The sequence below is a fragment of the Crocodylus porosus genome, unplaced genomic scaffold (assembly GCF_001723895.1).
Source record: "Crocodylus porosus isolate Cpor-Errol unplaced genomic scaffold, CroPor_comp1, whole genome shotgun sequence".
In the NCBI taxonomy this organism is placed as follows: domain Eukaryota; kingdom Metazoa; phylum Chordata; order Crocodylia; family Crocodylidae; genus Crocodylus; species Crocodylus porosus.
The window spans coordinates 2,461,281-2,473,376 of record NW_017728945.1 but is presented as its reverse complement, the minus strand read 5'-3'; the positions used below and the strand labels follow the sequence as shown (position 1 = coordinate 2,473,376).

The following is a 12,096-nucleotide window of genomic DNA, read 5'->3' as shown; positions in this document are numbered from 1 at the left end:
ACACACACCAGCTGGAAGCCCCAGCAGGGGCTTCTGGCGTGGGACCATGTGGCTGCCCAGGTACAGGAAGCTCAGGTAAGTGTGGGGAGGGCAGGGAAGGAGCTGGTGCGGAGTGCAGGAAAAGTGGCCCCTTGCTCACCCCGTGGCTAATACCCCGTGCTGTAGCCGCTTGCAGCCCGCGTGGGGCTGCCTGTGCCTGCTCAGAATAAAATGGGAAGGGCTGCCCGGGCCCCTGCTGCCTCGGCCTGGGCCAGCCACCCCTCGCCTGAAATAATTGCCCACCCCTGCAGTAAAAGATATGCAGCTTTGCATATATTTGCAATAGTTAACAGATTTGCTAGTTTCTTGCCTTTTGTTGTCCAAGTATATTTCAATCCTCCATATGTCTATTAGCTTAATTAGCATTTCAAATTTTTATATTCTAAAGTAGTCAGGGTGTACCTCTCTGGCAAACATGCCAAATTAAGCAAGCCCTGTGCCTCTGGGTGCCACTTCTTTCTGCCTTGTGCTCCCTGCCTGATCTGCTGCTCTGCTTTCTGCCCCCTCCCCTATCTGTCACTGAGCTGCCTGCTCCTCCCCAGTTCATCATGTGCCACAACACAGGGGCTGCCAGTGCCGCAGGCTGACCACCCCTGTTCTAAAAGGATGTGCTTTTGGCTCAAATAACTGTCTGAACCTGCCTTTTATGCATACTGATTTACTTCCTGGTTCCTTTCCAAATTATCACCTTTGCCCTGAAGAATTAAAATTTGCTTTTGAAATTGGGGTCTGATTACGCTCCTCTTTCCTCTTCTAAATCAGTTTGTAGTTCATTGTTACTGACAGCCCTGAGGAAGTTACTGAAAACTATTTAACTTAATTGTAAGATGGTTTCTATTACTCAGCAACTCAGCTGTTGTTACTGTCCGAATTAACTAAGGCATCCACTTTGAAATAAAGCAAATGGCCTTTTTGCCTGCAAATAAATTTGACTATGACAGTGGAACAAGAAGGATTAGAAATTATGGAAAGGGAAGGTGAGGAGAAATTTAGCACTGCTCCTCTTAAATCCTGTACTTTCAACAAGGTGAACCCAGGTACAAGGCTGTCCTGGGGGTGGGGGGTGAAGGCAGCGAATTGGGATGACCGCCCCAGGCCCTGCTCTTTGGGGGGCCCTGCAGAGGCAGACTGGCTTCGTGTCCAATTGCTTGCCACCCTCCCTCCGGGCCACACACCCTGCTATGGTCGTCTCTGCCCAAGTGTCTAAAATAGCAGATTTGAGTCTTATCTATGTTGCCTTGCAAAGAATACCGAAATCTACACATTGGCTATGTTGTCTAACCCTGGCTCAAAACTGTGACGTGAAACACCCCTCTGGAGTCAGGAACAGAATCCAATATTCCCCTCTTCAATGACTGACAAATATTTATCATGCACAACCACATAGCTTGTATACTTGATATGCCCACTCATGAGAAGAATTATTCCTGTCGTTACAATTAACCCATTATGACAAAAGGTACTTGCATGAGAGTTCTACAGCTGATTCTTTTGAATAGCTCAACACGTTTCAAAGGCTTGCGTTTCAAGTTGGCTACTTTGAAGGTTGATGTTTGTTAGTAAATACGTAGCCCATGGCTTCAAATGGCTGGTAACATCAGCCTTTTGGGGCTTTGATATGCAGATCAGACCATGATGAAGGCAGCTGCTCCCCACCACTGTATACAGCAGAGTTCTCCCTTGGCCTCTCAGCCCAACTGCGTCCTATCCTTCCTGGGGCTGGGTCCAGTCAGCCTCCCCAGCAAGGCATGGGGGCAGCACCACCAGGAGGGGAAGGGACCCTTCCCCACCCTGGAGTCCACCGCCCAGGACCTGGGGCCTGGCTGTGGGGGAGGAGTAGCCCAGTTTCTGCAGGCCTGGAATGGTCCCGTAGTCCTGCCCTGGCCCAGAAACCACCCAGCCCTGGGCTGCCAGGAAGGCTCACACCTTCCCCTTCAGCCCTGCTGCGCAGGCTCAGGTAGCTGCCCCTGGGCTAGGGCTCAAGGGCATCATGTGGAAGAACAGGGGCTGAAGGGCTCTGCACAGCTGGTAGCAGGCAATGCTAGGCCAGCCCCACCTGCTGCAACTGGCACAGACACTTTTGCACATGCTCTGAGTGTGTGTGTGTGGGGGTGGGGGAAGCACTTTAATGAGGGTGGCTCTAATTCAAGTGTCACAGCATCTCATGCATCAGCATCCAGGGCTTAAAATGGTAGCAAGGGTGCTTGAACTAAAGCTCATTCGGTGAGCTTTAGTTCAAGCACCCATGCTGCCATTTTTAAGCATGGGAACACTGATACACAAGATGCAGGAGGCTGCACACGAAAGAAAAGAAAAAGGTTCATTTATGTCAATAGTTTAAAATTCCTTGCATTATTACTAAATATCAGTTATTGGATTGGCATTGGCTGATAGGATTGGTTAATAATCAGCTACTGGTATCAGCCAAAAAAATCTTTATCAGTGCACCCCCAATTAAAAGAATGAATTAATGAAGAATGATTAAAACAAAGTACTATACTGCTTATGGGGTAATTAAGAGGGACGTGGTATTGGTAAGACAATGTTCAAATACTGGAAAGAGTAAAGCCTCAAGACAAGTTTTACAAAGGGATGCAAAAAAAAAAATCTAGGATGCCTATACGTGTGCAGATAAGCTACTCTGACACTTAATTACATAACAGCACAGATTTGATTCACTGAGTCTGCTAAAGTGTAGTAATTACTGCACTCCAGCAGACTCCAGCGTCACGTGCATCCAGGTCCCCATGCTGAAAAATCGTGGTGTGGGGCACGTTAACTAAAGCTCACTTGACGAGCTTTAGTTAAAGCACTCCGTGCCACCATTTTTTAGCGTGGGGACATGGATACACGTGACACTCTGGGCACTTTAATTAGAGTGGCTTTTGAAGCCACTGTAATTAAAACACCCCACCTCTCAGAGCATGTCTATAAACACCCATTCTTATTAGCAGCAAGTAGTCATTTTTCCCAAGTCTATGTCACCAGTTTTTCAAAACCTGACTTTTCTGAACTAAAAGGATTGAAAGAGAGCCTTTCAGAGCAAATACAGTTCTGTCTTTCAAAACAAAACGCGACGGATAGCTCCAAAATCTGTACTGGTACTCAGATTCTTATGAAAGAGGCTGGTACTGGAGTTATTCGTTTTCCTGCTGGTGAGGATGGTCCACTTCAATTTGTATCTGCTCTCAGCTGAGAAGTTCTTCTTGTGGTTCCCAAGTGATGCTCTGAAACAGGGATGGGCAAGATCCAGCTCACCAACTGATTCTACCCAGCCCACAGCTGCTCCTCTGAAGGAGAATTATATCTGGCCTGTGACTGCCCTGGCTTTCAGTGCCTCTTGCTTGCCTCTTGCTTTTCTCCCTTACCCCTGTGCTGTAGCCAGCAGACCCTCCCCTCCCCAACCTGACTTGTGTATGCTCCAAGGCAGGGGATGCCAAGGTCCTGGCTAGGCTTCTGCCCAGTGAGGCTGTCTGCATGCTGCTTCGACCCTGCAGCCATTCACAGATGACAGCCCATCCCGTGGTGACCTGGAGCTCAGGTAAGGTTCTCCCTGCTAGCTTGTGGGGGTGCAAGGGGAAGAGGGCTAGGAGCCACATGTTCTGTGCTCTGCCAGGTCAAGGCCTGGTAGGAGTGCAGGGATTGCTAATGAGATGCCACACTGTGTTCCTGCACACCACTTTGGGCTGAGCCACATGGGCACAACAGGAGCAGCTGGCACAACTCCTGCCCAACCCCGAGTCTCCAGCACATAGCTGGGGCAGGCAGGAACTGCACCACCTGCAACCATGACCTGAAGTGGACACAGCACAGTACTGGCCTGCCCATGTGCCAGAGACTCTAGGAGGAGGTATGTGGGGGGCGGAGCCACAGCACAGGACTGGCCGCCTTTCTCACTACATCCCACTCTCTTCCCAAGTACTTATCACAGGCCAGGCCAGGCCAGGCCAGGCCAGGCCAATGCCATACTATGTTCCCTGCATGCCACTGCAGGCCAAGTGGGAAAGGGGACTTGGTTTCTGCCTGGTCCAGCTGCATGCCATGGACTCAGGGTGATGGGTATGGTGCAAGGCAGGGGGTACACAGGGCTGGGAGCTGCAAGTTATCCAGGCCTGACCAGACTGGTACCATGCTGTGTTCCCCTCTTTCCCCCAAATCCCCTCCCCTGCCCCAAGCCCCCAGCACATGGCCAGGTCAGAGGAACCACTCCCCATCTGCACCCATGTGGCCTGAGGCAGCACACATGGCACAGCACCGGCCTGGCCTGGCCATGTGCCAGAGACTTGGGGATGCAGGGAGAAAGGGGAAAAACACAGGTTAGGTTTTCCTAAAACCCAGGAGTAGGCAATTATTTGGGCCAGAGGACTACTTCGGGAATTTTGGTGAACTGTTGCAGGGGCCAGGGAGGAAAGGGTGCCAACCCAGCCCGTGACAACTCATCAAAACTCCCAAAGTAAGTCCACCAAACAAACTCCCAAAGATCCCTCCAACTGTTGCTCTTCGTAACACAGTCTAGACACTGCTACTCCTGTGGGCTATTTAACCTACATCTTTCACATGAGACTTTGGTCTTAGATAATTTGTGTTTCACTCTGAGAAAAAGAAGAACAGGAAAAGCGTGTGCATCCACATACAAACGCTGTATCTTTGTATATCTGACAGAAAGGCAGATGTACAAAATTAGATATACAAAATTATACCTCAGTATAATACACATCTATATAGATATATAAATGTCAGCTCTATAAAGATAGTAAAGTCACCTCTTGAAGGAAAGTTGAGGACCATCCCTATTCCTAACCTTGGGGCAAGAGAAAGACCTAAGAAAATGCTGCAGTACACTACAGAGGGCAGAGTCCTCTATTAAACAGAAAATGGATGGTATGCCCTATCATGGGTCTCCTCCCGTCCCTAGACCAGGGGCAGGCAATTATTTTGGGTGGAGAGCCGCTTACTGAGTTTTGGCAAGCCATCGAGGGCCCCATGATAGGCAGCCAGGGGCAGATAAATATTAATTTTCTAAATTTTTTAGGGGCCCCACAGGCTGGATAGAATGGCTTGGCTGGCTGCGTCTGGCCCCTGGGCCACATTTTCCCCACCCCTGCCCTAGATGCATTAACTTTCTTTGGAAAACACTTATGAATTAATTTAATGCATATTATTTACATGGGCAGCTTTAGGTTGTACCTTTAGGCTCCAGGCTGCCACATAAAGTTTCAGCTAAAAGGGAAAACTTGAGAGAGAAAGAAAATGGGAATCATAATTACAGGTGCACCGATATATCAGTCCATATCATACCTGCACCGGTAAAAGGAAAACTGACATTATAAGCAATCAGCTTTTTTGGCCAATGTGGCCAATAATGTCACTGATAAATGCCTTGTACATGTACAGTCAGCAATGCAGCCCAGCAGCTTGGAGAACAGTGTCCGGCCAGTAAGTATGTGGGGGGCTGGGGGGGGGGAAGGGAGGCAGACTGAGACCCCCATGGTGAGGGAGCAAGTGGGGCAGGGGCAGGCACTGACCAGCCAAGCCAGGGCAGGGTGTGGGATGAAGCCACAGGTAGCATGGCCAGGGAGTGGCTCCCACTGCTGCACACACCCCTGGAGGGAGGCATGGGGGGCACATGCCCCCTGGATTTGTGCATGGGGTAAGGATGGGCTGCCTGCTGCAGACTGGATACATGCAGCGGTGGGAATCACCCCCCCTCCCCCTCTGGACAAACCACCCACAGCTCCATCCCACACCCTGCCCCAGCCCCACTCTCTCCTGGCCTCAATTGGGTTCCCCCCGCATCCCTTCCCTCCCCCATCTCCCTTTCCCCAAAGAGACTTACCAGCTGGACGCTGCTCTCCAAGCTGCCAGGCTCCATATCGGCAATCAGATGAGTATTGGCCAATGTGGCTGGTTAATAACCAGCCACTGGTATTGGCCAAAAAAATCTTTATTAGTGCACCCCTACTCATAATATTGATCCTCTTAGAGTAAAAGTCTTATGCAAAATTTAACAGCTTAGTTTCTAGCTAAAATTGGCTTTTACAAAACCACCAAGATTCCTTCAATTGTTTTTGAATTCATTGAACAAGAAAAAACACTTTCCCCCTCCACCTGTTAACAAAAAGATTGTAAACCTTTCGTCAGAAGGATAATAGCCACCAAGTTCTTTAGTTCAGATTTTTACTTAAACTAGACCAAAATAAACAAACAATGTAGGTTTTGTGAATTTTGGAAAACCTGATTCAGAGCAACAGAAATCTAAGACTGGCTTGAAACCCAGGGCAACATACGTGCAGCAGTAAAATTCTGCTATGCTATTAGTGTGACAAACATATATACAAGTCAGTGAGCTGCACAGCTACTTGCTCACAGAAATATACAAGCCCAAGTATCAAAACAGTAGGCTACAAATTCAATAAATCAAGGGATACTTAAAAAGGATTAGCAGAATTGCTAAAGTGCAGGAAGGTGATTAGCATGTCAAAGTTTTAAGATCCACAATCTCATCATCCCTACACTAAGAAGCTGAAAACACTTCTACCAAACCTTATCAGCTGCCACAGATTAACAGATTCATCATAAAAGGTTATTAGAGCCAGAAGCTTCACATGAAGTTGCATAAGTCAGATATCCTCTGATTTAACCATCTGCCCTGAACCTACATCCTTAAAATAAATGGAACTAGCATTAGTGCCCTGAGTATCTTGTAAAATAAAGCAGTTAAAATATGTACATTCCTTTAGGAATGTACTTTTTCCCAGAACCAAACCACAGGTACAGCGCACATGTGTTTTCCCATTGAGACATAAAACTCCTCAGATTCTTTGCAAAGCCAAGTCTCATTATCAGAGATTTGGGTTTTCCGATTGCTGTGGAAATGCATGGATTTTCTGCTTGAAAGGAGAAAACAGTGGGAAACCATGGGTATCCCCCCTTGCAGGCTACCATAACTCCCTCAGCTACCTGTAGGCAAGTCGGGAAGGCGGGGGCAGACTGAGGTAGTGGCAGCAGCCATGGTGAGGGAGGGAGTGGGGTAAGGCTGGTGTCAGGGAGGCATGGGGGGGGGCATGTACCCCTCCAGATTTGTTCACCCACCGTGGGGCATGGGGCTGTGCCTCTGCCATGACAGCACAGCTGGCACAGGGCTCCCAGCAGCAGCGTCACCGAGTCTCTCCACCCCACCTTTGCTCTGCCCTCCCATAGCAGGTCTTGCTCATTGGCGCATAGAGGCCCCCGGGGTGAGGGTGGCAGGGCACAGAGCCTGCATCTACCCCAACCCCTCATGGGCTCTGCTGGACTCCACACTGGCCATGCTGCCTGCAGGGGCAAGCCTAGGCTCCGTCCCCACTCTGGCTGCAGCAGCCACCACCTCCCATGCACAGCAGCAGGGGCTCAGAAGCCACTGGCCAGTAGTAAGTGGCAACTGTGGAGCAGGGAGTGGGCAGGATGCAGCCACCAGGTCCTGTAGCCCTGGCAGCTGGGGGCCCTCTTCAGCAAAGCTGGGGAGAATGGGGAGCCACAGGATGGGAGTGAGACACTGGCAGGACTGGGGGGCTGTGGGAGTGAGGAGCAACAGCATGGGCAGGGCACTAGCCTAACATGGCTGTTCAGCACCACAAAGCAGCAAGGGGGAAGAAGAACAGCTGCACCTGGACCCACATCCTGGTGAGCGAAGGGGGCAGGGGGAGCTCTGATTTAATTAAAAAAAAATTAAATACCAAAACAGGTAGGTGTTTAGAATTTATTATTATAATGGACTGAGGTGCTGGTAGGCTTCCAAAACTGATTTTTCATTTTTTAAATATATCAATAGAAAATTGTGTTCAACTAATACACATGTACATGCGCACGTCTATTGGCATTTCATTTTAATTGTAGGAAAAAAACCCATAGATTTTGGGCATTTTAATTGGAGAATTTGCTTTGGTTTTTTGTTTTGTTTTTTTAAAAGCAGAGAATTTGGGATTTTTAGAGAGAGAAAACCAGGATCCCTGTATCCACTATGTACAATACAGACAAGTTATCGGTACAGAAGAATCTATTAGATTGAATTCAGAGTAAACATGTTTAAGTTAACAAGCAGAAGCACCTAACCCCCAAAAACGAGCTTCACTTACTTTTTGGAAGATACTGACTTTCTATCATTTTATTTCTTATTCTTGTATATTAAGTCTAGGGTTCATCCCTGACACTTGCAGACATTCCCCCACCCCAGCGCAAATTGTACTCAAATACTGCATTTAGTTAAGTGCCTACCAAAAAAAAAAAAAAAAAGCAAGAAATTCTCATAAACTGGATTATACCTGCAACTTTGTCCCGAATAAGTTTTGCAGATTCAACTTCGCCAATACTGCTAAATAGACTCCGTAACTCATCCTGCGTCATGTTCTGAGGGAGGTAGTTCACAATTAAGTTTGTTCTACCAATATCATCCCTGCAATCTTCAGCCATGTGATCTTCATAACCATTAGACATTTTATGAAATATCTGAAAAAGAAAAAATCTCAAGTAAGTTCTACATTGTTGTTTTGTAATCAAGTGAACTTTATCCACCCACAATGTTGATAAGTTTTATTTTTATGAAACAATTCAGTTTGTATCTATGCATTCCCTTTCTTCTTTAAGGAACAAAAAAACACCAGTGTTTAAAAATTCCATGACATTTAATTCTCTCAAGCAGATAAAATTGCCATTTAAAAACAAACAAACCCTGAACAATTAAAGGACCATGCATTTAAATGGAAAGAACTAAGATAGATTGAAAGTATATTTAAAATTACATACACAGCAGATAAAGAGAATTAAGATGCAAAGTTAAGCACTTGGATTTAGAAAATGCCAGAAATGTAGCTGCTCCTGCAATTGCAATTCAATGCACATAACCATGGGCCTATGACAGCCACATTATATATGAATTTTATGGCTTATATTCCAACCTCTGCCAGCTCTCCTACACAACAATTAGGAGTTTGGCTTCCCAGCATTCCGAGGTTTCTATTTCTAGTCAACAGGAAAACTTGTGTATGGTTAAAGGGTCAAGCCAAGCACAGACATCTGCCACATTCGTTTGTAAAGGCAGCGCAACAAGATGGTCAAGGCTTGATCTATTAGAGCATTGCTTTGGAAATAGCATTCTCAGGGTAAGAATCACAGTATTAGCTAGAAGTGGCCTTGTTCAATGCTTTATTTGAAGGCTATAATACTTTAATAATTTCCAACAACCCTGTGAAATGCACAGGAACACCACAAGCCAAAAGGAAGAACTGGAACTGAACTTCTGTCCTCTTCTCTGCCTAGTACTGCTTCCCCATGTCAACAGCTGCAAAAGCTCCTGCTGCACCACTTACTTGAACCCAAGATGCACACATAAGGATGGGTCATAAGGACTTTTAAAAACAAAGCAAGTGGGAATGACACATGAATTTACTTCAGTTGATACCACTGAAAACTGCTGCACTACCAGGAATCTACCATATTTAGCCAAACAGTTTCTTTAAGGTGTATGTGTATTACCATATTTAGTATTAACTGAAGTTAAAGAAATAAATAAATTAAATGCATTAAAGTTAATTCCCACTCTCAATTTACTAAGTCATTCCTACCTTCAGTAATGAAATAAAATCTATTACCTTCAGAGAAACTTTTAGTCATTGTGTTTTAGTCCCCATTCATTCTCTTATAGCACCAGTCATACTAGCAGACTAGTTTTTCAACTCATTCTCCACTGATAAGAACAGCAAAATCAACCCTACACCTAAAACTTCACACTAACTCCAATGCCTTAATTCCTTAAGAAATGAACACCCCCAAGGCTAGTACTAGAAGTATTAAATTATTTTATCCGGTAAGATTTTTCCCTGTAATTTACCAGCATGCCCACTTCTATGTACACTACACATTTGGGTGTCTATAGCCACAGCAATAGTCTCCGGATCATTAATAACAGAGTTAGACAACAGGGGTACACCAAGAGAGATTTTTGGGGCTGATGCCACTTGCCAATTTTTAAGGAGGCATACTGACTGATACTGATCTGATTTCTTATACACCGCCCGGCAGCTTGAAGAGCAGTGTCTGGGCTGGCAAGTCTGTTGGGGTGGAAGTGGAGGAGGAAGGGAAGGCGTGTGGGGGCAGATCGAGGCCCTTGAGGTGAAGGAGGGAGTGGGGCTGGAGCTGCACCTTGTCCAGGGCCACAGGGCAATGGGGGCAGCTCCTGCTGCTGCATGCACCCTAGGAGAGCATGGGGGGGAGCCTGTGACGCCAGATCTGCGTGGGGCAGGGTGGGCTGGGGCAGTGCTGTACTGTTCCCAGGAGGGGCTAGTCTGGGCTGCACTCAGGGCAGGGCAGCAGCAGCACTGGGAAGGAGGGTACGGGCCATAGCTCCCCTGACCCTCCCGCCCCTGGCAGTGCCACCACCCACCCCACCCTGAGCTCAGCCTGGCCCACCCCACACCAGGAACAGCCTGGCAGTCCTGGCTCCAGCCTGCACTGCGCAGATCCAGGGGGCACATGCCTCTATGTACTCCCGGAGCACATGCAGCAGCAGGAGCCATCCCCATCACCCCAAGCCCCCCAGACAAGCTGCGGCTATCCCACGTCCTGCCTCAGCAGGGCAGCACCTGCCCCAGCCTCACTCCCTCCCTCACCCCATGCCCTTTTCCTCCCTTCTCCCCTTCCACCACAACAGACTTACCAGCTGGATGCAGCTCCCCATGCTGCCAGGCTGCGCTCCTGGCTACCTATGTGCTGCGCTGCGGCTGTACGCATGCACAGGCCATTTATCAGCCACATCAGGTCAGTTTCCAATGGTCAGCTGTCTTTATATCGGTGCTGATCTGACATAGGACCAATGTATCAGTGCATCTCTACTAGACAAGCCTACTTTTCACTAACCTTAATCCAGATTCAAGTCTCTGCCGCTCCAAAATGTTTTAAGGTTAATGCTTTAATGTGTCAAACCAAAGAACTCACTTCTGAAAGTGATTAGTACTAATATAAACATCAAGCTAAATATAAAGTCTGCTCTGACCTAGCTTTCCAGCCATACCCCCACAAAAACATGGAGATCACTACTGACACTAGGACAACGTGTTACGTTCGCTCTACTGAACCTGCAAAAAAATTCAGAAATGATAGTAACAGACCCAGTCAGAGATGACCCGAGCAAATCAGCCTTGCCCCCAGACGCAAGGAAGCCAGTGGCAGATTCAGCAGAAGAGGGAGGGGTGACCAGCGAGACATGAAGCCAGCGGCAGCATGGAGTCATCACAGACACTCCACCTGGCACCACGGGGCCCCCCCAAAGTGCAGGGCCCCGGGCAGTTGCCCTGACTCTGCCCCCTAGGGACGGCCCTGGACCCAGTAACAATATCTGTAGGGGTGCACTGATAAAGATTTTCTTGGTCGATACTGATTAACCAACCATATCAGCCAATACCGATTCAAGAGCAGATTTACCGGAATGCAGCCAGGCAGCTTGGAGAGCAGTGTCTTAGTGGCAAGTCTGTGGTTGGGGAAGGAGCATGGTGGAGTGGGGGAGATAAAGGCCCACTACGATGAGAAAGGGACTACAACAGGGGCAGGTACTGTCCAGCCAGGGCAGTCAATACAACCCTGGGAGCAGGATGGAGTCATGGACAGCTCCCCACTGCTGTGCACACCCACAGGGGAGGTATGTGGGGGATATGTGCCCCCTGGATTTGGGCACAGGTCAAGGGTGGGCTGCCCACCGTGGGCTCAGGGCCAGCGCTGCACCAGGTTCTTCTGGTTGCGGGGGCTTGGCTGGGTGGCAGCAGCACTAAGCAAGGTGGCCATAGCCCTCCCCACAAATCTCGTTCCTGCTCACGGCACTCCCCTTGAGTTCCCTGTGCAGGGCTCCCGAGGGAAAGGTAGCACAGTGGAGTGCCCTGAGCAAGGGTGGTGGTTGGGGGGAAGCTACAGCCACTCCAAAATTCCCTATAGCCACCCCTCGCAGTACTGCCACCACCCATCCTATGCAGCTGAGCCCGCCCTATCCCAAGTGCAGCCCCAGCCCAGCCCCCCCCTCCCTCCCTCCTCCCC

General features: G+C 48.3%; 1 protein-coding gene across 1 annotated transcript in view; it reads right to left on the bottom strand.

Annotated features, from left to right (window-relative positions):
• The window catches only part of ELAVL1 (ELAV like RNA binding protein 1), a 60,845-nt gene that overhangs the window by 27,917 nt on the left and 20,832 nt on the right, over window positions 1–12,096 (bottom strand). Inside the window, exon 2 of the mRNA XM_019550624.1 lies at window positions 8,340–8,523. Coding sequence (XP_019406169.1) covers window positions 8,340–8,511 — 172 coding nt within the window. The 5' untranslated portion in view covers window positions 8,512–8,523. The remainder of the gene's footprint in view (window positions 1–8,339; window positions 8,524–12,096) is intronic.